This window comes from Musa acuminata, chromosome BXJ2-3 (genome assembly GCF_036884655.1).
Source record: "Musa acuminata AAA Group cultivar baxijiao chromosome BXJ2-3, Cavendish_Baxijiao_AAA, whole genome shotgun sequence".
Lineage (NCBI taxonomy): Eukaryota > Viridiplantae > Streptophyta > Magnoliopsida > Zingiberales > Musaceae > Musa > Musa acuminata.
The window spans coordinates 41,192,647-41,220,245 of NC_088340.1; the positions used below are offsets into that span (position 1 = coordinate 41,192,647).

The 27,599-nt window shown below is 39.1% G+C and overlaps 3 protein-coding genes across 4 annotated transcripts; 2 read left to right on the top strand and 1 right to left on the bottom strand.

The window, feature by feature from the left end:
* The first annotated feature begins 1,882 nt into the window (after nucleotides 1-1,882).
* Nucleotides 1,883-4,419, top strand: LOC135608321 (F-box/kelch-repeat protein At5g42350-like). Of its 2 annotated transcripts, none has more exons than XM_065101060.1 (2): nucleotides 1,883-2,051; nucleotides 2,122-4,419. In XM_065101060.1, the coding sequence occupies exon 2, from the start codon at nucleotides 2,286-2,288 to the stop codon at nucleotides 4,071-4,073; it is 1,788 nt and encodes a 595-aa protein (XP_064957132.1). In that variant the 5' UTR covers nucleotides 1,883-2,051; nucleotides 2,122-2,285; the 3' UTR covers nucleotides 4,074-4,419. The 2 variants fall into 2 exon arrangements, with proteins under 2 accessions (XP_064957132.1, XP_064957133.1); XM_065101061.1 differs by having other exon boundaries at nucleotides 1,883-2,026.
* Nucleotides 4,420-7,436: 3,017 nt separating this feature from the next.
* LOC103978687 (protein argonaute 1B) lies at nucleotides 7,437-19,573 on the top strand. Its single transcript, XM_009394573.3, has 23 exons — nucleotides 7,437-7,608; nucleotides 9,344-10,068; nucleotides 10,170-10,378; nucleotides 10,467-10,616; nucleotides 10,698-10,831; nucleotides 11,336-11,445; nucleotides 11,816-11,922; nucleotides 12,047-12,185; nucleotides 12,324-12,440; nucleotides 14,419-14,526; nucleotides 14,608-14,679; nucleotides 16,791-16,913; nucleotides 17,042-17,207; nucleotides 17,305-17,426; nucleotides 17,544-17,681; nucleotides 17,774-17,916; nucleotides 18,028-18,090; nucleotides 18,152-18,215; nucleotides 18,383-18,518; nucleotides 18,672-18,745; nucleotides 18,834-18,928; nucleotides 19,048-19,079; nucleotides 19,160-19,573. Exons 2-23 carry the CDS (start codon nucleotides 9,352-9,354, stop codon nucleotides 19,372-19,374), a joined length of 3,234 nt encoding a protein of 1,077 aa, XP_009392848.2. The 5' UTR covers nucleotides 7,437-7,608; nucleotides 9,344-9,351; the 3' UTR covers nucleotides 19,375-19,573.
* Nucleotides 19,574-20,533: 960 nt separating this feature from the next.
* LOC103978686 (protein DJ-1 homolog D) lies at nucleotides 20,534-26,805 on the bottom strand. Its single transcript, XM_009394572.3, has 5 exons — nucleotides 26,654-26,805; nucleotides 26,407-26,523; nucleotides 24,998-25,438; nucleotides 23,489-23,851; nucleotides 20,534-21,049 (listed from the first exon to the last, which is right to left on the bottom strand). Exons 1-5 carry the CDS (start codon nucleotides 26,702-26,704, stop codon nucleotides 20,861-20,863), a joined length of 1,161 nt encoding a protein of 386 aa, XP_009392847.2. The 5' UTR covers nucleotides 26,705-26,805; the 3' UTR covers nucleotides 20,534-20,860.
* Nucleotides 26,806-27,599: the final 794 nt, after the last annotated feature.

Genomic DNA, 27,599 nt, shown 5'->3' on the forward strand with positions numbered 1-27,599 from the left:
AGATGCAGGAAAAATGTATTTTCCCAGCAAAAAATTGGACTGCAGAGCATCCCACAAAACAAGGTTTTAATTCATACAATAGATACAGTAGAGTGTCATAGACCACAGATATATTTGGACAGCAGAAAAGTAATGCTGTCTCATCAGATCAGAAGAATATTGCTTAAGGATGCAAGCAAAAGGTCTTTCTCTCAGAGAGATGATAGGAACTGTCAAAACTTTATATTGTGGTTAGAGACAATCAAAAGAAGAGATGCATGTCTTATCATGAAATGAAAAGCACACAAATGTTCTTAGAAAGAGGCTTAAGGAAACCAAATTGTCTGTGGAACCCTTGGATGATTTAGGAAGTTTCCTAACTCTTAAAATGAACTCTTGAACTTACTTGGGTTATGAAGATGGATAGGCTGAGAACATGCTTCATCTCAGGGATGCAATTTCTAATGCTTCCATGCATTTCAATTAATTTAGTTCCTTGAATAATGGTGACAAGTTAGTGGTGGGCAAATGCAACAGAAGCTGGTGTCCATTCTTCTTTCTTCAGATGCTGCTTTCTTCACATTCCTTGTCTTCTTTATGAGTCAGTAGCTTGAAAGAAACATGTTTTATATATAAAGTGCCAGACTCAACATCACATGTATATATACACAGCAAAGCCTACACTTGCATCCTACTCATTAAGAGATATGAGATGATATCATTGGAATCACTACTGCTTCTTATGTATATTATGTGTTACAGCAACACTCCTCATGTTGCAGAGATCCCCATCTTATCAGTGGAAAAGTCACATCCTGAAGTTTGGGCATAAGCTAAAAGCTTATCTAAATGATCTAATTTTATCATTGTAAATTCTTCTGATCAACTACAAATGATCATCAAAATGTTGAAGATTTTATTTTTTTGCCTTGTCATAAGGATTTTGATTGGATTACTACAAATCCAGAAATGGATTCAATCTATATTAGACTCTTTAACATTTCCTCTCATATACAAAGTGAAGCTTGATACATGAAATTGAACACAGGTGTACGGTGTAAAACAATTAAAAAGGACATTGCATAATATCAATTAAACATCAAAAAATAGAAAGAAAACATATGCAGATTTTAATTAGGTTACCATAAATTTTATAAACAAATTATTAGAAAAGACTCAGTCTATTATTAAACTTCTCACACACACACACACATATATATTAAACTAGATAATTTTATATATAATTTATAAAGATTGGGCTGAAGAAAAATCAAGGAAAAAAAGGGAAAAGTAATCACCCCAAGCAACATATGTAGAGCAGATAACACAAGTAGAGGATATTAGTTATACAGATCTAATTAGTATATATGTATGTTAATAATCTGTCCTTTTAATCCTTTTATTTTTTAGCTATAGGGAATTTTTACTTTTAGTAAAATGCTTGATGAAATTAGAAGTAGGTATTGTTATGATGGTAATAATGGCAAAATGCTAGAAAGTGTACAAACAAATGGGAGTACTAACATTATATTTCCACATTTTATATATTATTTTTATTTTTTTGGAACACATCCGCAAGTAACGTATTTCCATCCTACGCCATTTTGAGGTGGCACGGATTTTGTGGATCATGCAACACAGGGTCGTCCGGATTCTACCAATCAAAATTCAGATTTACGTGAATGTCAGGGCATATTAAAAGAATGAACAAGAAGCTCCGTCGGGTGATGGGTCGCCGTCGATGCGCCGCAGTCCATCTCATACATTAAATCCGCAAGACGCCTGCGGCCGACTTAATCCACTCCTTTGGTGGGTCCCGCGGGTGGCGTTTTGCGGGTCCCAAACTTTTGCGTCGCTATGTCATATCATTAACCTGTAAAAGTACTTTAAACCCGCAAATTTTCCTGCGCTGTTCGCGGGCGCGCGCGTGAGAGAGAGAGAGGAGAGCGAGATCCGACGCTTCCCCCTTTTGCTATTTACGGGAAACACCTCTCGGGGATTGGATCGCCTCAAAGGTCCCATCGCCTCCTCGTCCTCCTCGTTTAGGGTTTGCGCCTAATTTTCAATCTCATGTGTGTGTTCTTGGTTCGGTTTTCCTGTCTTCTGCCAAAAACGAAGAGCTTATTTTCCTGTGTTTGGTAGCGTTAGGAGTTGAAGATTGTAATTTGATGGGTTGCGGCTGGCGACGGGCGGATTTGGATGGCTTTTTCTTGAGTTTTGGTTCCTTTTTGGTGATATGGTGGCTTCCGTAAGTCAGTTGGAATTTGTAGAATAAAGAGGGATTTTGAGCCTTTCGTCGATTGGTTATGATCAGCACTTTGAACAGATTCAGCAGCAACAGCAGGGCATCACTTCTATGCAATGATTCAAGAAAATCTGCCGAAGATGGCGAAACATCTCATCGCAAGAACATGGAGGGGTTGAGCATTTCCAAGAGACTAGTGCGGAGCGTGAGCCAGAAGTATAAGAAGAAAAGGAGAGTCTTTAGAGCAGCCCATAGTGGTGGAAGCTCCAGGCACAATTCCTCTACATGCCTCGGCCTTTATGTGAAGGGTGGCGGGTGTCGTCGGGTGGGTGCTTGCGACGACTTTGATTCTACTATCAAGAGGCGGTTCAGTGCCATGGACGAGAGCATCCCGCACAGGATGGTCAATGGGGTTGAAGATGGTGGGGTAGGGATGGAGTGCTTCTCTTATGGCGTTTCGGAGAAATTTTGGAGGAGTTCCAGGAAGGAGAAGCCATCTGTGCAGTGCCCATCAACTTCATCATCTGCTGTTCCGGCTTCGCTACCTGATGATGTGTTGGAAATGATTCTTGCTCGGCTTCCTTTGTCATCTGTCATGACAGCACGTTGCGTGTGCAAGAAGTGGAGGCACTTGACAAGCACGCCCCGTTTCATACAGATGAGAAGCGACTGTTCTTATGGTAGTCCATGGTTGTTCCTGTTTGGCATCACGAAGGGTGGGTGTCATGCCGGTGACATTCATGCTTTGGATGTCTCTGGCGATCGATGGCACAGGATTCACAGTGATGTGCTAAAAGGCAGGTTCTTGTTCTCTGTTACAAGTATTAAGAGTGATATCTATGTTGTTGGTGGTTGCTCTAGGTCTTCTTTGTCAATGGAGAAGAGGTCCATCAAGACTCACAAAGGGGTCCTGGTGTTTAACCCTTTGAGCGGCTCGTGGCGTAAAACTGCACCGATGAAATCAGCAAGGTCAGGACCTGTTCTGGGTGTCTTTGAAGTAGGTGCCAGCTGCAGTTTGTTTGAAGCTCGACCCAAGTCCCAAGATCAGCTTCAGTTGAAGTCTCGGATTGGAGGAGTCTCTGATGTGTATAAGGATCCACACAGACTCTCTGTCAGGCTTCGGCTTAGAGATGCTTTTAGTGAGGAGGATGTTTCATCGGAGCGCAAAAGAAGACCATCCAACTTTGTTGGAGAAAATATGAGCAAGCAGTTAAAATTTGCACTGATTGCTGTGGGTGGTTGTGGATCCTGGGATGAACCTCTCGAATCTGGTGAGATCTATGATCCTGTAACTGATAAGTGGATAGAGATTGCAAGTTTGCCAGGGGAATTTGGAGTCATTTGCTCAGGTGCCATATGTGGCAAAATGTTTTATGTTTACTCAGAGACAGATAAACTCGCAGGCTATGATTTGGAAAGAGGCTTCTGGATGACAATTCAGGTGTGCCACCCTCCTCCCCGGCTTCGTGAATACTACCCGAAGCTCATTGCTTGTAGCAGTCGGTTGTTCTTCTCTTGTGTGTCATGGTGTGAAATAGATGGCCAACCAAACAGGAGGGAGATAGCTGTGAGGAAGTTCTGGGAGCTGGATTTCACTTTACGCGCATGGAATGAGGTCTCATGGCATCCAGATGCTCCCATGGACCGGGATGCCATGTTTCTTGCAGATGACGATATGATTTACAGTATCGAGATGTTTAGGATATTTGGGCAGGTCCTGGATTTCTTAACTGCTTGTCATGTTTCTGAAACTGGACTGAAGTGGCACCGTATCACCAAGAAGCATGCAACACATGAAGTGGATGCTTCTTCATGTGTAATCAAGTCAATGCTGGTGTTGCACCTCTGAACTTTATGTTGTTCAATGTTTGTCACACTTTTGGTTGTTTACATGCAAGACACAATGAGAAGTGGAGGAGGGAGCATCTGTGAAGAAATGTGCAACAATGAGATGAAATTGGCGATTCAGAGTCATGGCTATGTTTAGAGTTGCCTCAAAGAAAAGAAGGTAATACCTCTCATAAGTAGTAGTTTAATTATTTGGTTCCTTATACGCAAAATTCATAATGTATTGAATTGCTGGGACAGAATCGTTGTGTATGATTTTACCATTTCTTCAAACCTATATCAAAGTTGTCTTTGGATTTGTGGATTAATTTTTTTCTCGTTTAATCAAGTTTAAGTTTCAAGTTCAATCATTTATTTATGTGACTGGAATCCATGATGCATTCTTCTTTTTGCTACAGTTGTATAAAAAGAAGACACATCCTTAGCTGATCTTTAGGAATCTACCTTTGACAGTATCTTAACAATTGAGGTTCCAAGATACTGTTTGCATCAGTAACTTGGCATTCAAACAAGGTTTCAAACCCTCTTCCTATTAGAAATGGATTCGGATATATACCAGCAGGGTAAATGGTTGGGTGTCACTTAGATGATGTTATAAAACCAATCACACCATGCAAAGAGCTACTTCAATTATGTAATATTGTTGAGTACCACTATGTTTTCTTCTCTTTAAAATTTTACTTATATTAAAAAACAAACCTTTTATTTATTGGATTATATCTGGCTGAGATACTTGAATGATCACAAAATGCTGGTCTACCCAAATCCAATACTGTCATTCCAGAAAAAATATATTAGGAAAATCATAGGCACAATCATTTTGAGGATGCTTTCTTGCTTCTCTTTGGTATATATCAATGTACTAATAGATAGTATTCCGATACTGGCAGCACATACCAGTCCCATTTGGAATCGGCATACGATTGCATTCCTTGCAACTAACAACTCCCATTCAGAAACAATCCCCAAAGAAAAATAGCACCAAAGTCCTACTCATCCTAGTTCTGAAAGCAAACCCCAGAAACAAACAAGTAGCAGTTCACCATCCTTCCTAGAAAGACATGCCAACTTCTAATCTGCAATCTCACACCTTCAGCAGGGCAACATGGTAGTACTACCACACATCTCAGAGCTGCTCATGTGGAATTCAATGCTCGTCTTGTACTAATCTTTATCCTTCAAAGTGTACTTCAATAGAATGGTGCAGTACAAGGTACCATAAATCTCCCAGGTCTATTCTCTGAAATGTACAGGTCAGCCAACCAACTTCCTTGTCATACTTTTCTTGTGTGTCTAATCCATAATTGCATAAAAGCTCATTCAAATTATTTATGAGCTCTGTGTTCATGGAAATCTTCTTCTCCTAGGGTTTCAAGACATCACTGTCCTTAACGGTTGTTTAGAACTTTCTTGCTAGTACCAGACCAGCTCTCCTAAGTAAGTTCTCAACTACTGAGCTCCCTTTGCTGCAACTTTGGTCAAGTTTGTTTATGCAGTAGCTGGTGTTTAGCTTCTTTATGATCTTCCTCTTCCTGCCGCTTGGGAGCTCAAAGTATGCAATCCAACCTCAGATTTGCTATCTGTTCCTTATTAATCAATATGCTTGTGAAGAATTAATGGTTTCCAAACAACTATATTTATCACACTTGCAGAAAAGGAACCCTATCAATGTTTTAATTGTTTTTATAGCATTCTACATGCAATCTTCAGAGCTTCTACTTACCTGAAATGCTTGCAATTCTTTAAGATTTATCTCTAGAAGCACCTCCAACATCTCTCCTGATTCCCATTTTGGAATGTAGATATGTGATAGAGTCAAGGCTTTGCAGTCACCAAAAAACAAATTTAAGGTAGGAGTTGACTGTATCAAGCATTTCTGATATTTGATGCATGTGGATCTGTGCATACAAAATTAATTTGATGTGTAAAGTGTTTCTCATAGGATTAGATTATTTCTGTTCTTTTTCTGGAAAACTACTCTCCTTTCTACTAAGACTACAAAATCTTGAGGTTCTTTGCCATCAGATATTTAACAACTAAGTAATTGAAGGACAATTCTTTTTGTTCTTTTGTAGAATAGAATACAGGAATTTGGCCAAGTGCTCCAAAGTTTCCTTTTGTGCAATAAAAACCTATCACCAATATTACAGTTGATTCTTTTTGAACAAAAATAAACATACAAGAATCTTTTCATATGATTACAAAAGTAGATTTTGCATTGCCACCATTCTAACAATGAAACCATTGGTGTAACTTCAATATGTCTCAAGGTAGCATTGTGAAAGATACAGGAAAACCCCTTTGAAATTATTATTATTTTTATGCTATTGGCATGAATGATTAGGAATAAATAGATATGACTTGTATAAATATAATTATGGAAAGACTTATACTTTAACATTAAAAAATACCAATATTAACATCCAAAAAACCTGAATATATACCCACACAATTCTTTTCTCACCTTCTCCCTACTTCATCCAAAGATCTCTTGATACTTTTTCCTCCTTAAATTTTCAGAATTAGAATATACGAGATTTCATAAATCTGAAGATACGAGATTCCATACATGAATATACGAGATTCCATCAATGTGAAGATTAGGATGGATTAATGTATGTAGTCTTATTCCATTACGTAGAATAGTTGTTTACGTGAATCAACGCTGACCATATTTTAGAGAATTAAAAAATAGAAGGAATTTAATTTATAAGAATATTAAAATCAAATAAAGAAAATATAGAAAATAATTAAATACTGACGAGACATATTTGGCACGTAAAAGAATCCGACCAGCAATACTCTATCCTCCGTTCAAAAAGTACCCTCGCCGTCTTCTCGCCTCGTGATTCAGTGCGGTCGGGCCCCAGCGGGACCCATAGTTAAGGCCGAATCAAAAGGCAGGTACTTATGGCGGCAGATACGTGAAGCCGGTGACAAAAGCATGCTGGCAACGGACACAATGACCTTTTTCCGTATTACCAAACTCATTGTTTCGTCTTCTGATTCGCCAGTATCTTGGGCCCCACTGGGACCCAGGGTAAAGCATGAAAATTTTTCGAATCAAAAGGTAGGTAAGTTAAACGGGCAGAAAACTGTCAATGGCTTTGTGTCGCAGCACCAGAAGGAACTCCTGTGTGTCGGCTACGACAGGAACGAGAGATCGTCCAGCACCTAGTTCTTGCCACGTCTGGGATCCAGTGCTGTTGGTGTACCGGAGAGCGAATAGCAAGTGTTATTTCCATGTTTCCTGGCCTGGTTCAGAGCTTAGCCATGGGCGTTCCCCTCCGGAACCGCCCTCCAAACGACTCTTCTTCTTCTTTTATATCAGTAAAAGAACAGGTATAAATACACACTCTCCCACGGCGAGGAGGACGAGACCCGCCTTTTGGCATTTCCTAGCTTTGTTTGCTCCCTTTTCCTCTCATCGGTGTCCGCCTCCTTTCCCTTTCTTCTCACTCGCTCCTTGTTACCGGCTGGTTCGCGAGGCACCGAGGCCGTCCCGACCACTACCATCTCCCAGTCCTCCGATCACGGTAGCGCTCTCTCCTCTCCCAACCTTGTGGCTGCGGTTTTCATCTTCGTTCTGGTTTCCTTTTGGCCCTTCTTCTTCGATCTTGTTCTACACGAGTCTGCTCCCAAGCGGGGATCAGATTCGTCGAATGCGCTGCGATCGGATCCCTTTTTTCCTGGTTCCTGCCATCTTTTCGCCTGTTTCTGGGGTTCGATCTTGGGGGCTAGGGTTGGGTTATGGTTCCAGAAGCTGAGATCGAAATCCATATGGGTTTATTTGTTTTCTTGCTACAGGTGGGGTTACATGGATTTTGATCTGGCCTTTGATCTTTCTCATGGTGGTTGGTTTGGTTCGACGACTCCTATTTTGGCTTTCGATTCAGTAGATCTACTGATTTCTTGTCTCTGTTCGTTGTTTGTATTTTTCCCTCTTTACTAAGTTGGTGCTTTAACTGCTAAAATCTGTTATAGTTTGACCTCCTCGTCGCTCGTAACTAAACTCTTGTCGTGTCAAACTGTTGTTCATTGTTTATACTATACATATTTTTTCTCGAATGTAACGTGCCGCCGTCTTGTTTTATGCTGTCTGCTCATGTTCTCTTCAGATATTTTCTAACAATTTCTCTTTTTCTTCTTACACTTTCTTTCTTCTCTTTACACTGCTTCATTCACTTATGGACTCATCGGAATGTGTTTCTGTACGATTTCGTGCTTCGATTAAATATTTCACGTTCAAGCTCTTTCTATACTTGCAGTATATTCTTCTGTTTCATTTTTTTTCTAATCACTTATCTTTTATTTCTTTATTTAATTTGTCTTGGAAATATTATTATAGTATTTTCTTCTTTGGAATGACCTCATTTCTCCGAGGAGAATGTATGGTCTATCAACTTTCTCGTTTGACATTTCAAAAAATTAAGTCTTTTGCTGTAGAAGAATGATCACACTTTACAGTCTGCTGTGTCCTTTGTTTGATCTGCAACTACTTATATTGTTGTCAAATTTCATGTTTTTGGTATGCTTGAGATTGTTTCCAATTTTTTCTCTCTTTGGAAAATCATTCATGTTATCGTATCCTCTTTCACGTATGTATTTTCTGCTCAGCGCAAAAAACCTTCCGTGCTCTTTTTCTCTCTTTCATGGTTCTATAGTTTGACACGATGATATTGCTCATGAACTTTCTATATGCCCTTGTGGATTATTAACTTCGAAGAAACGATAGACTTCTCCTTGAAATCTGCTGCGCCATCTTGTTAAATCATGCAACGATATATGCCAAAGATTTTGGTGCGATGTGTTGCTATGTTAATTATGTCCGTTCATGGTGGATACTGTGCCAGAAATTTTCTATACGATATGCTACCGTTATTTCTGGTTAATTATGTTGTTTCATGGTGTGCCAGTCGACCATATTGTATTTATTGTTGGCATTTATTATGTATCAAGGGGTTCGGTCCTGCAACTCTTTTGGTTAGATTTTCTTCTGTGTTTTGCATCTCTCCAGTATCATGCTTTGCATTTATTTGGCACCTAGGCATCTGCATGTTGTAGGCAAACGAAATATTACCAGCTGTTTATAAAATCATGAGGGGAACAATGCTTGTTTTGCTAAATGATGACTTTCTCTGCCAATAATTTAGTTCTAAGTGTATCTTTTATAGATGCTTTGTTGGTTTCATTATTTTCTTCCTATCAGTTTTTATCAGGGTCTGATATATTATTGTAGGAAAAATGTCTAAACTCCATGCTCTTATGCAGTTGACAACATGGTGAGAAAACGAAGAACTGAACTTCCTGGATCTAGGGAGAACATAGAAACTAGAGAGAGTATTGGCAGCAGTCATCCAGCTGTGCCGACTCACCGGTTGGAGACGAATCCGACTTCCCAGCAACAGAGAGCTGGGGCGGGACATGGTTGGGTTCCATCAAACCCTCTTCTACCCCAACAAGCAGGCCGAGGTAGTGCAGGATATCAGGGGCACGGTGGATGGCGGCCCCATGGAGTCCCAGCACCACAGCAGCCTGGTGCACCAGCTCATGAGTACCAAGTTCATTGTGGGCCTCTGCCCAGTGGTGCAATGCCACCTCAGCGACAACATGGTGTATGGCAGGTTAGCGGCAGTGTACCTGGTAGAAGTGAGGTAAGCCCCTCAGCTGCAGGTCCATCGAGGCCACCAGCTCCCGAGCTGCACCAAGCAATGCAAGCTCCTTATCAAGTTGCCCAAGCATCATTGTCACAGGGGAGGTCACCATGGCACCATGAGACTTCCTCTGCTCAAATTGCAGCATCATTTGAACAGATTTCTGTTCAAGATACAGCTACATCAAGCCAAGATATCCAGCCAGCGGTTTCACCACCGTCTTCAAGTAAGTCTATCAGATTTCCATTGCGCCCTGGAAAAGGTAGCTTTGGTGACAAATGTGTGGTGAAGGCCAATCACTTTTTGGCTGAACTACCTGACAGGGACCTTCATCAATATGATGTGAGTTTTTCTTTTTGGTTCCTCTGCACTGCTGCTTCAAATTTTCAACTCTTTTCAATAAAATTATGGTAGAAATTAATGTTTTCACTTAATTTTACCAGGTTTCGATTACACCAGAAGTTGCATCCCGGGGTGTCAATCGTGCTGTGATGGAACAGTTGGTCAGATTGTATAGGGAGTCTTATCTAGGAGGGCGCCTTCCTGCTTATGATGGCAGGAAGAGTCTCTATACAGCTGGTCCATTGCCTTTTGCCTCAAGAGAGTTCCACATCACTCTTACTGATGGGGAAGATGGTACAGACATCAAAAGGTGGAATAGCCATTCAACTTTTTGTTACAATAATTTTTAAGGTTTTCATGCACCCTAATCGTTCATGAAATGTATTTCTGTCCTGCAGACACCAGAGGACATTCAGGGTTGTTATCAAGTTTGCTGCCCGTGCAGATCTTCACCATCTTGAGATGTTTTTAACTGGGAGGCAGCCCGATGCTCCGCAGGAAGCACTGCAAGTTCTTGATATCGTTCTGCGTGAACTGCCAACGGCTAGGTAGGTGTCAATGTATGCTCCACATTTATGTTTTATGGATGAATTTCGATTGTGACATTGTCTCTTGGTGATGGATCACAGATATCTCCCTGTTGGTCGTTCCTTTTATTCTCCTGATCTAGGAAGAAGGCAGTCACTCACTGAGGGATTAGAAAGTTGGCGGGGCTTTTATCAAAGCATTCGTCCAACACAAATGGGCCTCTCTTTAAATATTGGTAGTGAATCTCTTCTTTCTTTATTGTTGCCCCTCGTTGTTCTTAAGATATATGAATGTTGTTAGGCAAGCCAAACAAACTTCATTCCAAAAATAGAAGCTAACACAGGACAAAACACATATTTACAAAAAGATCAACTCTTCATTAGAAAGACAACTGCCCTATTGTGCTCTACCACAGAGTGGATGTATACTCTGTTATTGATTGTCTGTATTTCTTGAGATCCTTAGAAAGCTTATCCACTTAAGGTGCCAATGACAAACCTTTGTGACTTTTGTTTCATTGGATTGTCTTTAAAGTAATTTTACTTAATACTAAAATGGGTACTATAGCATGATGCTATTTCTTAATTACTCGGAGTGAACTACTGGAAGACATTCCTGTGGAAGAGCTTTAAATTGACCTACAGAGCTCTCTCAGTAAAACTAATGCATAAATTGATTTCTTGCAATAGTTATCATACTTAATTATGTAGGTTTCCTCAAACTCTCTTTCTTTCTGCAGACATGTGTTCCACTGCTTTCATCGAGCCTCTTCATGTCATCGACTATGTCACCCAGCTTTTGAATAGGGATGTCCGTTCAAGACCATTGTCAGATGCTGACCGTGTAAAGGTTGTCTTTATTTATTTTCAAAGAACTTCCTGCAGCATAAATTACTTGTTATTCTTGTGAAGTTTTCATTCATGCATTTCATAACCTGATATCTAGAAACTAAAAGCTTTCATCTCTTCTTTACCTTGTAAACTTTTTGGGCCTTGATCATTTTGATGTTGAAGTTAAAAGTAAATCTGTAGCTTTTCTCACCCTGAGATAAAGCACTGCATGCTTTGTTTTACCTGGTTCAGTGTTTCTCATACTTGCAAATTTACATTTAGTTATCTTTGTTTGTTAAACATGTGAGTTGGCGTTGAAGAGTTGACATCAGGTTTTTCATTATTCCATTTTAGTATATTTCTGCCTCATATCTGGTTCTGTGCCCCAGATTAAGAAGGCTCTCAGAGGAGTAAAAGTTGAGGTTACTCATCGTGGAAATATGCGCCGAAAATATCGCATATCTGGTTTAACTTTGCAGGCAACTAGAGAGCTCACGTATGAAACATTGCCCCATAACTTTTCTGTAGTTTTTTTTGTTATATTTGGTTCTGATTTTCTTTGCATATTGTCATCAAGAATTGCTAATCTTCCACACTGTTCTGAAAATTTTGAAAAATAGCTTCCCCGTTGATGAGAGGGGGACGATGAAATATGTTGTGCAATATTTTCAAGACACATATGGATTTACCATCCAGCACACAAATCTGCCATGCTTGCAAGTTGGTAACACACAAAGACCAAATTACCTGCCTATGGAGGTAAGCATATCAATTACTATTGCATGATTATATGGTGCATGTAATAATTAAGTATTATATACTGTATATTTGTTGATAGAAGTATTTTGCAGATCCACCTATGAGACATGCATTACAATCTATCTTGACATGATTTAGGTTTGTAAGATTGTGGATGGGCAGAGATACTCCAAGCGCTTGAATGAGAAACAAATAACTGCTCTTCTGAGGGTGACATGTCAACGCCCTCATGAACGGGAGCGTGACATTATTCAGGTAGCGGATTAGGTTTAAGTCATTTGACTTGATTGAAAAATAGCCTTTTGTTCCATAAGAAAATAGCCTTCTCAATTATAAAATTCGAAGTTATAATAGTTGGCTTTAGTCTTTTTATGTAACTGTCTCAATTCATCTTTATTTGTGGTACTTCATGGCTAGAAATTTGAACATGATGTGTATCTTCCAGGATAATGCATTGACGTCCATTTCATATAGATTTTCAGTTTTTATATATTGTTTTATTCTTCTTGTGAATGATAATATCAGGTGGAATTAATCAGTGATTTCAATAGGTGCTCGGCCGCTCGCCTAGACGCTCGGGTAAGGTGAGGCGAGGCCCGAGCGCCTCGCTTCATTCCCAGGCGATGCGTTTCAAAGAGGTGTCGCCTGGGCGCTCGCTTGGGTTAAACCAGGCGATCGAACCAATGTTTTAGGTCTGGTTCGGTCTCCGGTGCTTTAGTTGGTTCAATTGAACCAACTAAAGCATCGATATCAGCCTTCCTCTCGCGACTTCCCAACCTTAACCCTGCTCGTCGCTACCGCTACCGCTACCGCTACCGCTGTCGCTGCTCGCTGCTACCGCTGTCGTCGCTCCCGCTGCTCGTTGCTACCGTTGCCACTATCGTCGCTTGTCGATCTCGCTCCCGCTGTCGCTGCCGCTACCACTATCGCCGCTCGTCGCTCTTGCTCCCACTCGCTGCTCGTTGCTACCGTTGCCACTGTCATCGCTCGCCGCTCTCGTTGCCATTGCCGCTTCTTGCTGTTACCGCTACCACTGCCACTGCCACTGTCGTCGCTCGCCTGTCCCGCTCCCATTATCATTGCTCGTTGCTACCTCTTCTCACATCGACTCGATAGTATACTGTTAACAGTATATTAACAGTATACCGTTAACTGTATACTAATAACAATATTTTTTTTATTTATTAGATTAATAATATATTATTTTGATTTTAATACTGCTAATTTTTATTTATTTGAAATTATTGTTATTTTTTTGAATTTTGAGATTTTTTGTTAATTTAATATCATATTTTTATTTAAATAATTATATTTATTAATTATAGTATATATTTTTATATTTTAGCGTCTCGCTTTGCTCGGGCGAACGCCTAGCGCCTCGGGCGTTTTTGGACTTTGACGCTTTTTGACGCCTAGCGCTTTTTAAATCACTGGAATTAATCAATAAAAACAAGTTAATGTGGGGATGCAAAAAAAAAAAAAAAAGATGGATCTTGCTTATAGTTTATATCTAAAATATACTTTTCATATAAAATCTCATTTGTTGTTATGTCAAGTGTGCAGATCTTGGTTCTCGGGTCCTTCTAACTGTTATCTTAATCATGTATTAGGGATTAGAGGATGCATGAATTTGTCATGTAAAATGCAGTTGAGAGTCAACTTGAGATTTCTGACACTACCAAATATAATTATTTGTACACTTTATTAAACATTTGAAGATGTTAAGGTTGAAGCCTGGATTATATATATATACATATACATACATATATATATATATATATATATATATATATATATATATATATATACATACATATATATATATACATACATATATATATATACATATATACAGACATCATATGCTTATCTTTTTCCTTTTATGTAGCTTCATTTGCTTTGTGGTTTGGGTTCAAGTTCCGGAGAAGCCATGCATGTAGAACCGTTGGTTAATTTTGTTGAAGGACTTGTTTTCTCATGGCTTTTCTTAGTTCACCTGAGCTCTGCTGATTACAAGTTGACATCTTAATTTCCTGGAATCTGTACTGTTAGAACATTTTATTAATCTGGATTTCATGTTGATTTAACATGGTCCTATTGTGAAAGAAGAAAATCGAAGCCTGGAAATATCCAAAATTTGGGTACCTTCACATTATGAAAATTTTAACATACTTGTTTCCCTTTTCAAGATAGGCTGGCAAATTCTAACATATATATATATGTATTTCCTTAGACGGTTCATCAAAATGCGTATCATGAAGACCCTTATGCTAAAGAATTTGGCATCAAGATCAGTCAGAAACTTGCATCAGTTGAGGCACGAATATTACCAGCTCCTTGGGTAAGTTGACATTGCAGTTTTTGTGTTATCTTCTCATGGTAGGTTGATTTATTATTGACTGCTATCTTTTCATCTCTGTAGCTCAAATACCATGATACTGGTAGAGAGAAGGATTGCTTGCCAAGAATTGGCCAATGGAATATGATGAATAAGGTGCCAATAGTTTGTTTTAATAAAGTTTATAAGTTGTGACTTAACAAGTTCAACATATTATTGCAAAATGGCTATTCTACGTGTTTTTCCCATTATAATGATTCATTTCTAGATTTATGGATCGCCAGAATGTTTGTCCTACCGAGATTAACGAGTTCTATGTAAGCTTTAACATTTTGATTTTGCTTTAGAGTTAAGACTATATTTAATCTGGTCAGAATGACCGAATCTATATGGATTTCTGGTTATAATATGTTAGCCATTGTAGTCCTCTTTGGTGGGAGCTCAGTAGGTTTTTTTAATCCTTCAGTTAAGAAGTAAACCCTTTTTGTTAATCCTTTGCTCCTCTGGGTGATATGAGTTGCTCTTCTTCTCAACATTTCCATTAGTGAGGAGCCTCTTGTTGGCTCCTCTTACTTGAGGCTGTTATAGCAAACTTGTGCCTAACTCTTGTATGCTCAATCTTATTTGCCCTTCTTAGCATGGTTCCTAAAATTGCTTAGAATAGGAAAGTGGAAATAGAGGCAATGCAATAACAGAAATCTATTGCTATGTCCGCAAAAAGGAAAAGACTGCCATTGTTGTGCTTGTCATTTGCTTCAACTATCAACTTTGTCATTTATTTCAATTATAAATTGTTCTAGCCTTTTATCTTTCACTGCATAAGACATAGGAAACGGAGTAGCCCTCAAATTCTTTGGCTATATGGATGCCATCACATCAGAAATACGCCAAAGGATTTGCGATTGGTTCCATGTGTGACATGGACATTTTCTTCAAATAATTTTTTTCTTTAATTATTTTTTTATCAAGTAATAATCTCCTTTTTGGTGATTAGAGAAGCATCAGGACTGTAGTCAGGTTCATAATTAGTTTCAGAACTTCAGATGGATACAGTTTGTAGTTTTTGTACGAATATCATTGTAAGATATGGCTCATGTATTTTTCTTGATAAGATTTTGTTGTGTTTTTATGGGATTAATTTCCATTGTTATCTTTTATACTATTTCTGGCCTTTTATATTATGGTTTTATATATTTTAAAAGTTGTTTATATGATAAAATAAGAAAGCAAAAGAATACTTTAGCATATGTTATTTTCCTCGAGCTATTTTGTTTTTTCCTCTGTTGTTTTGCTATTTTTGTAATGTTTTCATTTTTTACTTTTTTTCTCAGCTGTTCTTGGGTGTCCCCAAGTTTGTTGGTTCTCTTTTTTTCAACTTGAAATGAGTTGAAACTCAGTCTTTGCATGTATGTGCTTGATCAGAATTTTAGTATCCAAATTGTAGAGATGAAGGGATTTGGGCTTTTTGTTGTTGGCTAACATCGTCTCCTTGAATTAAACAAATGTGAATTAGAAGCAAATTTGCCTTTTGATTGAACATTGTGTTTGTAGTGAGTGAGCCGTGGTGCTATGGCAAGGTTGTTCCTATGTATGTGGCTGAACATGGTGCAAGCTATGGAAACAACCTCTTAATCTGTAGCGGCTAAAGATTGTATAGTGATAAGAATGTGTGCATTGATGTGTCTTGTACGTTGATGTGTCTTGTACACTAGTTTCGTGCTCATTAACATTGCATTGTAAGAGATTTTCCCCATATGTTGCTTCTTTTTATTGGAATAACCATCATGTTTTGAAGAGAAACCATCTTAGGAATAACAATATTAGCGTTTATTGCAATTATATTGCATATATCAATCATATGCAAATCTATTAAGCAGTAATAAAACATTGATGGCCCCTGAGGTAGTAAAACAAAGCTTAAATGTGCATTTGATCATTTGCCGTTGGGGAATTAGCTCTATGTATCTGTTCTAGAAAGCTACATTTTTCCATACCAGTTCTTATGTTGTTTCCTTGTTCATTTGATAGTTATTCCAAACTTTTTAGTGTCAACATTTAAAATGACAATCATTTCTCAAATTCTGGGTGCTAATTCTCTGATTAATTGTTTCTTCTACCTGTATGTTCCACATTCTTGATTTTGTTTATCAGCCAATAGTGATTGCTGCATGAAGTGTTTTTGGTAGTGGCTTGTTTTGTTTAAAAATACGAGTATTTGATGTTACTTGTCTGATACATTTATTATTTTTCCTTTTCTATTTCACTAGAAAATGGTGAATGGTGGGAGAGTGAACAACTGGACATGTATCAACTTTTCACGAAATATTTATGAAAATGTTGCTCACGGATTCTGTCACGAGCTTGCCAAGATGTGCCAGATATCTGGAATGGTATATCTTACTGCTTCTTGTCTCAATGGTTTGCGTGTTTATTTTTAAAGGAACTTCTTTCTGCAATTGTTTCTGGTATTAAGTCAAAAATTTATTAATTAAGAACACCCTGATTCGAGTACTTGCAGGAATTTGCTCTAGAACCTGTGCTTCCTCCACTTAGCGCACGGCCCGATCAAGTGGAAAGAGCTCTAAAGTCATGCTATCATGATGCAATGAACATACTCCAACCTCTTGGCAAGGAACTTGATTTGCTCATTGTGATCTTGCCTGATAATAATGGTCCACTCTATGGTAAGCTTGACTGCACTTGAGTTATGTCATCTTTACAAATGCTGCATGGTTGTCGGTTCTGTTCATATGTGAAGCTGTCTCACTGTTTTTATGACAGGTGATCTGAAAAGGATATGTGAGACAGATCTTGGATTAGTTTCACAGTGCTGTTTGACTAAGCATGTTTTTAAGAAGAATAAGCAGTATCTTGCCAATGTGGCTCTGAAGATAAATGTGAAGGTGATCTTTTGGTTTTTTGCATTCTCTATAAGAACGAAAAGAGAATACTGCTTTAGCAATTTCTATCTTCTGCTGTTGTTATCTTCTGAGCTTGACAAAATTGCCTTCATGGGACAGGTTGGAGGTAGAAACACTGTCCTGATGGATGCTTTGTCAAGGCGTATACCTCTTGTTAGTGATAGACCTACCATTATATTTGGTGCTGATGTAACCCATCCTCATCCTGGAGAGGATTCAAGTCCATCTATTGCAGCTGTAAGATAGTCTGTCTGTTTCTACATCTTGCTTTATACTTTATGATTTGATATTCTGCAGATTCTTATTCTTTGTTACTGTTTGTTCTTCAGGTTGTTGCTTCTCAAGATTGGCCTGAGATAACAAAGTATGCTGGTTTGGTGAGTGCTCAGGCCCATCGTCAAGAGTTGATCCAAGATCTGTTTAAAGTCTGGCAAGATCCTCATCGGGGAACCATCACTGGTGGCATGATTAAGTATGCATGCCCATGTTGATCTATGTTTTTTTCTTAATCAGAAATTTGTGATCTATCTGTTTGCTTTTATTTTCCTGCCGTGGAACTTACCTGACACTCTTACCTTTCCAGGGATCTTCTCATTTCGTTTAAAAGATCTACTGGAATAAAGCCACAGCGAATTATATTTTACAGGTATTACTAGAAAGCTTCATATGGTTGATCCTCTTTTAGTTTCTAATTGTCATGTTTGCAGGGATGGAGTTAGTGAGGGGCAATTTTATCAAGTTTTACTTTATGAACTAGATGCCATCAGGAAGGTACATCATTTGTCTTTAAAGAACCCTCACGAAAAATGAGATTATTTTTCTTTTGTCATATATCATCAGGCATATAAGGCATTTGTGGAGGAAAAAACAGGCATAGCTAATCTATGGGGTGGTTGTGTGTTCTGACGGTTTTATGGTTTTCCGTGAGTATTCTCCAGGCTTGTGCTTCATTGGAACCAAACTATCAACCACCAGTAACTTTTGTGGTGGTTCAAAAGCGTCACCACACCAGGCTCTTTGCCAATAACTATAATGATCAGCGCTCTATTGATAAGAGCGGAAATATTTTGCCTGGTGAGTTTCGCAGACCACCTGCGAGACACTTGGTCCCTGCATATTATCTTTGCAAATTCTTCTAGCTGTGTATTATCTTTGCATCATATCTTTTATTGTTTTAGAATAATAGAAACTCAGATTGACATGTCATTGCGGTGTCTGGAATTCTAGGTACTGTTGTTGATTCTAAGATCTGCCATCCAACAGAGTTTGACTTCTATTTGTGCAGTCATGCTGGGATCCAAGTAAACACTATTTTCTTGTTGGTTACTTATCGACCATTTTCTAGCTCATTCTGTAATTGATGTTAACTGAGTTATATTTCACATGAAGGGAACAAGCCGACCAGCTCATTACCATGTCTTATGGGATGAAAACAAATTCACGGCAGATGCTTTACAAACCCTAACCAACAACCTCTGTTACACGTAAGATTTTTCTTTTCCTCTATTTGATGCCCGCTTATTATACTCTCACTGAACGATCCTTTCTCTACTTAATGCCCCTTCTTACTCTGTCACTGAGCTATCTTTTTGATACGTTGCAGCTATGCAAGATGCACACGATCTGTATCGATTGGTAGGCTAAGTACATGATCTTAAATATAACATTCTTTGAATTTACTGCTTACCATGACTGATTGTTTTTGGTTTTGGCAGTGCCACCTGCATATTACGCTCATCTGGCTGCCTTCCGAGCCCGATTCTATATGGAACCAGAGACATCAGATAGTGGCTCCAGGGCTAGTGGACCGGCAGGGCGTGGATCTCTGGCTAGCGGACCAAGGAGTAGTACGAGGGTCCACGGCAGTGGAAGTGTTAGACCCCTTCCTGCTTTGAAAGATAACGTGAAGAAGGTCATGTTCTACTGTTAAACCATGTAAGCCCCCCAGTGAAGTTTGCTATTTTATACAGGGTAACTCTTGTTCTTGGAGATGGCATCTACACTATCATTATTCAATAGCCTTATCTGATTGTTTGTTCACGTTTATTTGAGGTTGTGTTTTCATTTTGTGGTAGCATTTGAGGCTACAACCTGTAACATTTTATTTATGGCCATCATCTGTTTCAGGACGTGTATTTCTTCACAAAAATTATGATGTCTCTCTTGTTTGTTATACTGTCTTAGCTTGTAAACCCCAATTCCTAAACCATATATATTGTTAGGGTACATGGAAAAAACTAGCAAGTAATCTACTCAAAAATTTAGTATCAGCTATAATCTTAGAGCTGCTTGCAAATGACTTAAAAGACAATTGCAAGAGCTAATTATATATTATCTCATGTGATTAATTACCTTTAGCGTTTTGATCTTTACATTCTAAAGAATACATCCCTATGATTATGAACATGAAGCATCTACCCTAACGGTGCTAATTTTATCGATGAAAATATAAAAATAAAAATAGAAGGTAAAAAGATATTTTTAATATTTGGTGACGGACGACTTCGGTGGTGATGGATGGAGGTCTTATTGGCATGGACACCGACATAGTTACCTAGCTGTCTTTGACGAAGATAAGGTTCACACTTATCACGACACCACCCGCCTTCACGAGGAGCGCACCATCAACCTCATCGTCGTTCGTCCCATGTCGCTCTACATCAATGTCGACGCAGATGGTGGTGGTCACCGCAACATTTACAACGAAGATGGCGATCGCCTCATCGTTGACCCGTCGAGCAAATCCCAGCCTCAACCCCTCGTCCTTTACATCTACGTCGATGTTGATGCAATTGTCACACAACGAAAGGATCGCTCAACATCTATATCAATGATGACATAAATGCCAAGTGATCCTTTTGTCGCTCGACAATTGTGTCAACACATATACAAAGGAGGAGACGTCGAGGTTAAGATCTGTCTGACGAGTCAGTGACGAGGCGACCACCATTTTTACTGTAATCGTCGCAACGACCACCACCATCTATGTTAACATAATTATCATTTTTATAACTATAAATATATCAATATAATTTTTAAAAATATAAAGATCGAGATATTAAATACAACTAACCATGGGCAATATGTAGTTAGCCCCACAAACAGCATAGAGTATTTAGGAACTTAATAATAATGTACATAGCTGTGAGTCACTCGGAAACTGCAACAAGCAGTACATAGACACAAGTCTTCACAGAGACAAAGGAAAAAGGTGACAAGTGTCAAGTAGTACATGAGACACAAGTCTTCACAGAGACAAAGGAAAAAGGCGACAAGTAGTACATGAGACACGAGTCTTCACAGAGACAAAAGAAACGCAACCTTGTAGGATTCTGTTGACAGGATAATCCTGATGAAGAACTCGAGTGAGTGTCGGAAGTTGAACTGCGCCGATAAGCTCCACACACATTCCTGCTTTAGAAGGAGACTTTTATACCAAGCAAAGCCATAAGCTGAGAGATGAACTCGGGGTGCCCAGGCCAAGCAGCACCAGTGACTAAGTTGCCGTCGGTAAAGCATCGGTCGATCGGGTCTGGTTCCAACCATGTGGCTCCTCCCAGTACCACATTCAGCTTCACAGCTGGGTATGCTGTGCATTTCTTCCCCTACAGGATAAAATGCACAATATGTTTTAATTAGTTGAAGTCTTATAATAAAAGATCACGAAACAGAACAGAATCACAAGTGAAACACCTGGAAAGTTAATAGTTTAAAGAACTTGAAACCGCCTCGGCAGCCAGATCAACATGCTTAATATAACCAACAATGACCAGCCATGCTACTTGGCAAGCAGGCTGTCAGATATGTCCTATTACATATTGCCAACAATGGTGGATGCTTTGTCCATGCATTAAGTTGAATCTATGAATGTGAGAAGACATAATGCAGCTTATGATAATAAAATATCTGCCATCATCAGTAAGCTCCAAAAGAAGGTGCAGAATCTGCGTCATTGATCCTTTCTCAAGCTTTATGCTGAATCTTCTACAAGCACAGAGATACGAACTCATTCTGCTTAAAAAACTCCCTGGTTCTTTTGCTAGCAAGTTCACAGTAGATAATCACTCGTTTGATACTTTATTAGCCACTTATAAGTCATCTAGTGAAGTGAAGGCAACCACCGTGGAACCAACCTCACAATTAAAATCATTCACATTAGGCCACCATATCTATGGGAGCCTGCACCTGCATTTGCCACAAAAGTGCGCCACCACTTCTTGCACAATATGGGCACTTCAAAATGCTTGTTGTATCCATGTCTGAACTGACAGTCATCAGTTACTTCACACGACACATTAGGTCCTTCAAAGAAGACTACAGGCTATATTTTAGATCACCCCTCCCTTCCCTATGGTATTCTTTGAGGGCTTTTCTTCTCAAATCAGAGCTAGCCTAGATCAAAGGGTAGTTTCCTACAAGGTTTGTAATTTCATACTGTGCCGGAGTATCGAGTTCAGCACGGTACGGTACGAGTATATCGAGCGGTACATTAGAGCATACCGCTCAATATATATATATATATATATATATATATAGTTAAAAAATAGAAAAGGGATGACGTCGCGTCGTTTCTTCTCTCCGCGTGGGGAGAAAAAAACCTTGAAGCCTCGGCGACGTCGCTAAAGTTCCTTCTCCCCGCGAAGCCTCAATGACGTCGCCGAGGTTTCTTCTCCCCATCTGAGGCTTCTTCTCCCCGCACGGATTAGGAGAAGTCGCCGACGATGCCGAGGCCTCATCGCCTCAGACGATGAGAAGGCGACATCTCATCTGTGGCATTCGGCGAGGGAGGGCTGCGATGAATCAGGATTATTGAAGGAGAGCAACGTCGAATCTCTAGGTTCTCCCTTTTCTTCTCCCTCTTCTTCCTTCTCCCTCGGCTAATACCGCCCGGTAGCGGGCGATGACAGTCGAAATCGACCATCACCGATCGATTTCGAGTGGTAACGGGGCGAAAACAGCCCCAATCAACGACATCGCCCAGTAGCGGGTGGTTTGCGTACCGATCTATTGGCGGACCAGTCCGTATTGCCCGGTACGAGCGGTATCATTCGAAATTAAAAACCCTAATTTCCTATTGTACTTAAATTTATGAAGTTCTTGGCCGCACTTCTTGCTTCCCGCAAGAGAACATTGCTAATCATGAAGCATGCACGGATGATTTCTCAGTATAGAGACATGGAAAGTGAAACATGATAAATGAACAGATGTGATGGATGAAGTTCCATATATAGAAGGAGAAAAATTAAAAGACAACTAAGAAAATTGAACTTGTTGCAATGAAATTGGAAATGAGGATGATGTATGGACTTTGAAGCACAACAATAAAATTTTGAATTTTAGAACAGTAACTGATTCTTGTTGAATGCACTATGCCATATATATATATATATATATATATATATATATATATATATATATATCCTATCTAACATCATCTGCCAAAGTGGAAAGCCCAAGCATGTCACAGAGTTCTATCACAGAGTTCAAACAAAAAAGAAAATGGTCAAGTTAGCCGCAACAACATTCGTTCATAATTTTGCAAAGTTCAACAGTCACAATTTGATTAACTAACTTTGACTTTAAGGCCAAGAGAGCAAAGTCATAATGCTCAGAAACTCGGTCAATCCTAAATTCTAATGATGCATACCTCAAGAATATCAAGTTAGACAAAACATCTACCCAAATAATCTACATTTACTTGTAAGAAAATAGAATAAGGTGAGATAAGAGTTATCCTGATTGTATTTGCCGAAACAAAATGGAAAATCTATTCTATCGGACAAATTTCAGACAAAACTCAACATAATCCTTGGAAGCTTGCATAATTCCTTGAGTTGTCTTGTAGTCCTTACGTGGCAACTACGGTATACAAAGCTGGATGGTTTTCAGTAGAGGTTTGTTGCTCTTTTGTCGCTTCATGGTGCTATTTGCAGGTGAAATTATATGTTCTTCACAAGAAACCTAAGCTACAGGTTACCAAGTAACTTATCATACAGTAGAGGTGATAAGACCACGTTACTGAAAAAGAAACTAATAGAAATTACCTTCAAAACCCCAGCAGCAGACAATATCTGTTGGCCATGGCAAATTGATGCAACAGGCTTTCCTCCATTCATAAATTTCTTCACCAAAGTAATAACCTCCTCATCTAATGCAAGATATTCGGGTGCTCGCCCACCAGGTATCACTAGGGCATCATAGATAGAAGCATCCAAGCCTTCAAATGATGCTGTCAAGGTGAAATCATGTCCAGGCTTTTCACTATAAGTTTGATCACCCTCAAAGTCATGGATGGCGGTTGGACACTTTTCACCAGCACCTTTCTTTGGGCAGACTGCATCAACATGACAACCAAGAGCTTGCAGTGACTGAAATGGAACCATAACCTCATAATCCTCCATGTAATCCTGTGAAACATTACATAGGAATAAACAAGGAATTAATTTACATTGACAAGCAAAATAATAACTGTTTGATGGATTTGCAAGTTCATTTGTGAAAAATGAGCCAAAGCACCTGGTTCAGTTTAATTCTTTGCATTCAAAAGAAAGATATGTTATTTCTACTTCTGAAAGCATTATTGTCCCATGAAAAAGGGACATTTTCAAACTTCCAGCTCATAAGGAGGTCGAATTTGTACATCAATGATGGATTAGTGAATGTTTATTGTAGATCAAGACAACACAGGGTCAAGTTATTGTTACATGAAACTGCTAGGTAATTATAGAACCAACATCCGTATGCAATAAAACATACTTAGCATATCCACTACTTTTATAGAATCAAGCTTCCCCGTCTATAAAAATATGACCGAGGGAACATCAAAAGTCCTAGCTCGGAAAGACTCCTTCCTAGATCCTAGGAGTAAAAAAAAAGCAATACCTAGACTGAAAGTTTCAATTTTCACCTTCATGTCCTGTCTTATTGATATGTCAAGATGGCAGAAACAGTGGCATAAGGTATATCTGGACCAGAATAAGCTAATATCCACTGAGATAGAAGAATTTAAAGAGAACGTTTTTTATATTCTTCTATTATTAATTTTAAGTACTTCAATACCATCAATGACAGTACAGGTTTCATATAATTTTCACAATTATCTTCTTCCATGTCATAATATATATTTCTGTGTTAATGATAGGACAGGTGTCGAGAGGAAGAAACCCTGATGTCCCAACTATTTAGGTTGGGCCACGCAGATCTTTTCTCACTAATCCTGTTTATGGCAATAAATGACTTGAGCTAGCCAAATATAATGACTTGCAAATCTATGATTAAATGAAAAAAATACCAGGTATTTATATCACCATAGTAGCTTATATGTACAGCATTTACCTTTTTGCCATCGATGATGTGGTTCTCAACAGTAAAATAATCATCATTCTTTTCTCTTACAGGAAACATTATACATGCTAACAATTGACTATTATATCCTATGTGAAAATGATATTATCTGGTTAAGAAAGCACTATGTTGCATACACAGCATGCCAACGATGCTACACAGCAGAAGATATTAGTAAAGAAAATAAGGATACTTTGTTGCATACATACCCCACAAATAAACAGAATTCGCTTATCTGAGCCTGTAATAGAACCTCCTAGTGCTTCAACAAAAAGGCGGATAAACTCAGGATGGCTATCATATGTTGCTCCTGTAATAAGATTACCATCAGAGACACATTTTGACATCGTCTCTGGTTCTATCCAGTGAGCTCCGGCAGCAATGAAGGCAGGCTTCACAGGGGGATAGGCTGTGCATTTCCGGTCTTTAACCAAATTTGCAGCTGCCAATATCAACTGACCATGGCAAACTGATGCAATTGGCTTGGCTGAATCAGAAAACTTTTTAACTAACTCCACAACTGACTCATTCATCGCAAGATATTCCGGTGCCCGACCTCCAGGAATAACTAATCCATCATATTTGCTCACTTCAATCTCACCAAATGATGCATTAAGCATGAAATTGTGACCTCTTGATTCAGAATATGTCTGCAACAATGGGATTGTTTCATATAAGAAAGAAAAAAATAAACCTTCATGCAACAAGTTAAACGTGTGACCACTAAGAAAGGGAAAGATGAATCATTATCGAACAAATTCCATCTTCTTGTGAGGTTATTTTTGTCCTCTCGGTGTGCAGTGCTAACAGAAACATGTGGATTCAAACAAAGTGAAAAAACCATGAGGTGCCTTGACATCGTTACACTGCTTCTCTGATGACTGAGAAGAGATACTCTTTATCTAAGAAACATTTATTTGGATCATTATAAATATGCAATGGTATTCAGTAGTCATTCTTTCCTCAATGTAAATTAAGGACTAGAAATGGAATAAATTTTGACAAAAAAAAAAGATGGTGCATGTCAAATGTCATCATTTTAACACCCATATCAGTGGATTTCTCATGTTGAAACAACTATGAGTTTTCAAGAAAACAGATGGTCCACAAACCCTTATGTTCATTTGCAAATGGAACTAGCATAATGCGTAGGAGCTTTGAGATGTCGATTTACCTCCGTTAACTAGACTTGGCAATCAGTTCACGTCAAAATGACACTAAGCTTACAAGAGAAAACTAAAAATTACTGATGATTTAAATCATTATGGATATTTCCTTACAACTCTTCATATTTCCTGATCATAATAAAAAGGGCAAACCAAATAGAACTATAATAGCAAACTCTCGACTCTCTCGTCCAGTATGCTTAAGTCTTCTGCCCCCCAAGCAATCTATAATTCGAGAGAAACGTATGGCCAACTATTGGTTGATGGAAAATGGTCAGATGACATAAACCAAGCGACGCACCCGTGGATGGAAAACCGATTTCGGTGGGAATTTCCATAATTATGCATCACCAGCTCAAAATTTTAAAGATCGATGTTCCTGATCAGATTTTCTTGAACTAATTTCATCAATCACTTACAAGGTTCTCTTAAGGTGTTCCCAGATGAACTACCTGGTGACCGGAAGCCTGATGGACGGCGGTGCGGCACACGTCGCCGGCCTTCTTTCCGGGGCAAACCGCGTCGACAGCGACGCCATACGCTTGAAGCGCTTGAAACGGCACCATAACCTGCGGGAATCGTCATGCATTTACGATCGATTTCTAAACTAAAGATTCACTTCAGTATCAGAATCGAAGAGAGCATCGAGAGGAAAGCCGATGGCAGGTTTATCACGGCGATTGTTCAGGAAGAGAGCACCTCGTAGTCCTCCGTATAGTCGCCGCACAGTAGCAGAACCTTCTTCGCCATTTCTCCTCCTCCTCCTCCTCCTCGCCTCTTCTTCGCCGCAAGAGACAGAGAGCTACTCCCACGATGCCGATGAAGGGGAGAAACGGCCCGGAGGGGTCCGTCTATTTTATGAGGTGGAGAGCTTTAGCGTAGGAACCAAGATCGGGGTACGTGTCGTGTTATGAGAAGTCTAGGACATGTACCTGTGTAAGAGGAGCAGCAGCTGATCCTATTGTCTTTTGTGCTGGCACCGCTCGCGAGGTGTCCTTAGCGCTACGTGGAGCGTTCGCTGTTGTGGGTGAGATGAGAAACTTTGGAGCATTTCGCGGGTGACATTTGACGGCTGAGATCGTCCAATCTTTCAGTGAAAAGACAAGGAGCCTTATTATTTATCAGTCCTCTTACATTTAAAAATATAGTATTTAATCGTCCAATTTTAATATTTTCCCCCGAAATCCATTTTTGTTATGATTAATATCTGTTGGTTTCAATCAAGAAGCATACAAAAATTTAAGATATTAAATATCAATCAAAATTTCAATTAAAATCAAATGAGGGTTAGTTGAGGGATGAAAAAGATTTGCAGAAAGATATATATAATCAAAATTTAAAAGGGTAAATACGACATTTACTGACTTTGGAGGAATATATTTGAAATTCTGCAGAAGTACTGCGGAATTGAAGAAAAACATGGGACCTACGAAACGGGTCCGCTTTCGTGGGTAGGTCCTGCGGGTATCGATGCAGGCGTGGAATTCACAATGCGAAAATAGTCGGTGAAAGGAGATGCACGAGATATTAAAGTATGCGATGGAGAACCAGAGATACAAGTAAAATACACTGACAGGGAATCGTCAACAAAGAGATCAAGCATCGGTGGTGGAGCTCATTCAATAGCTTCACCGTATAATAACAA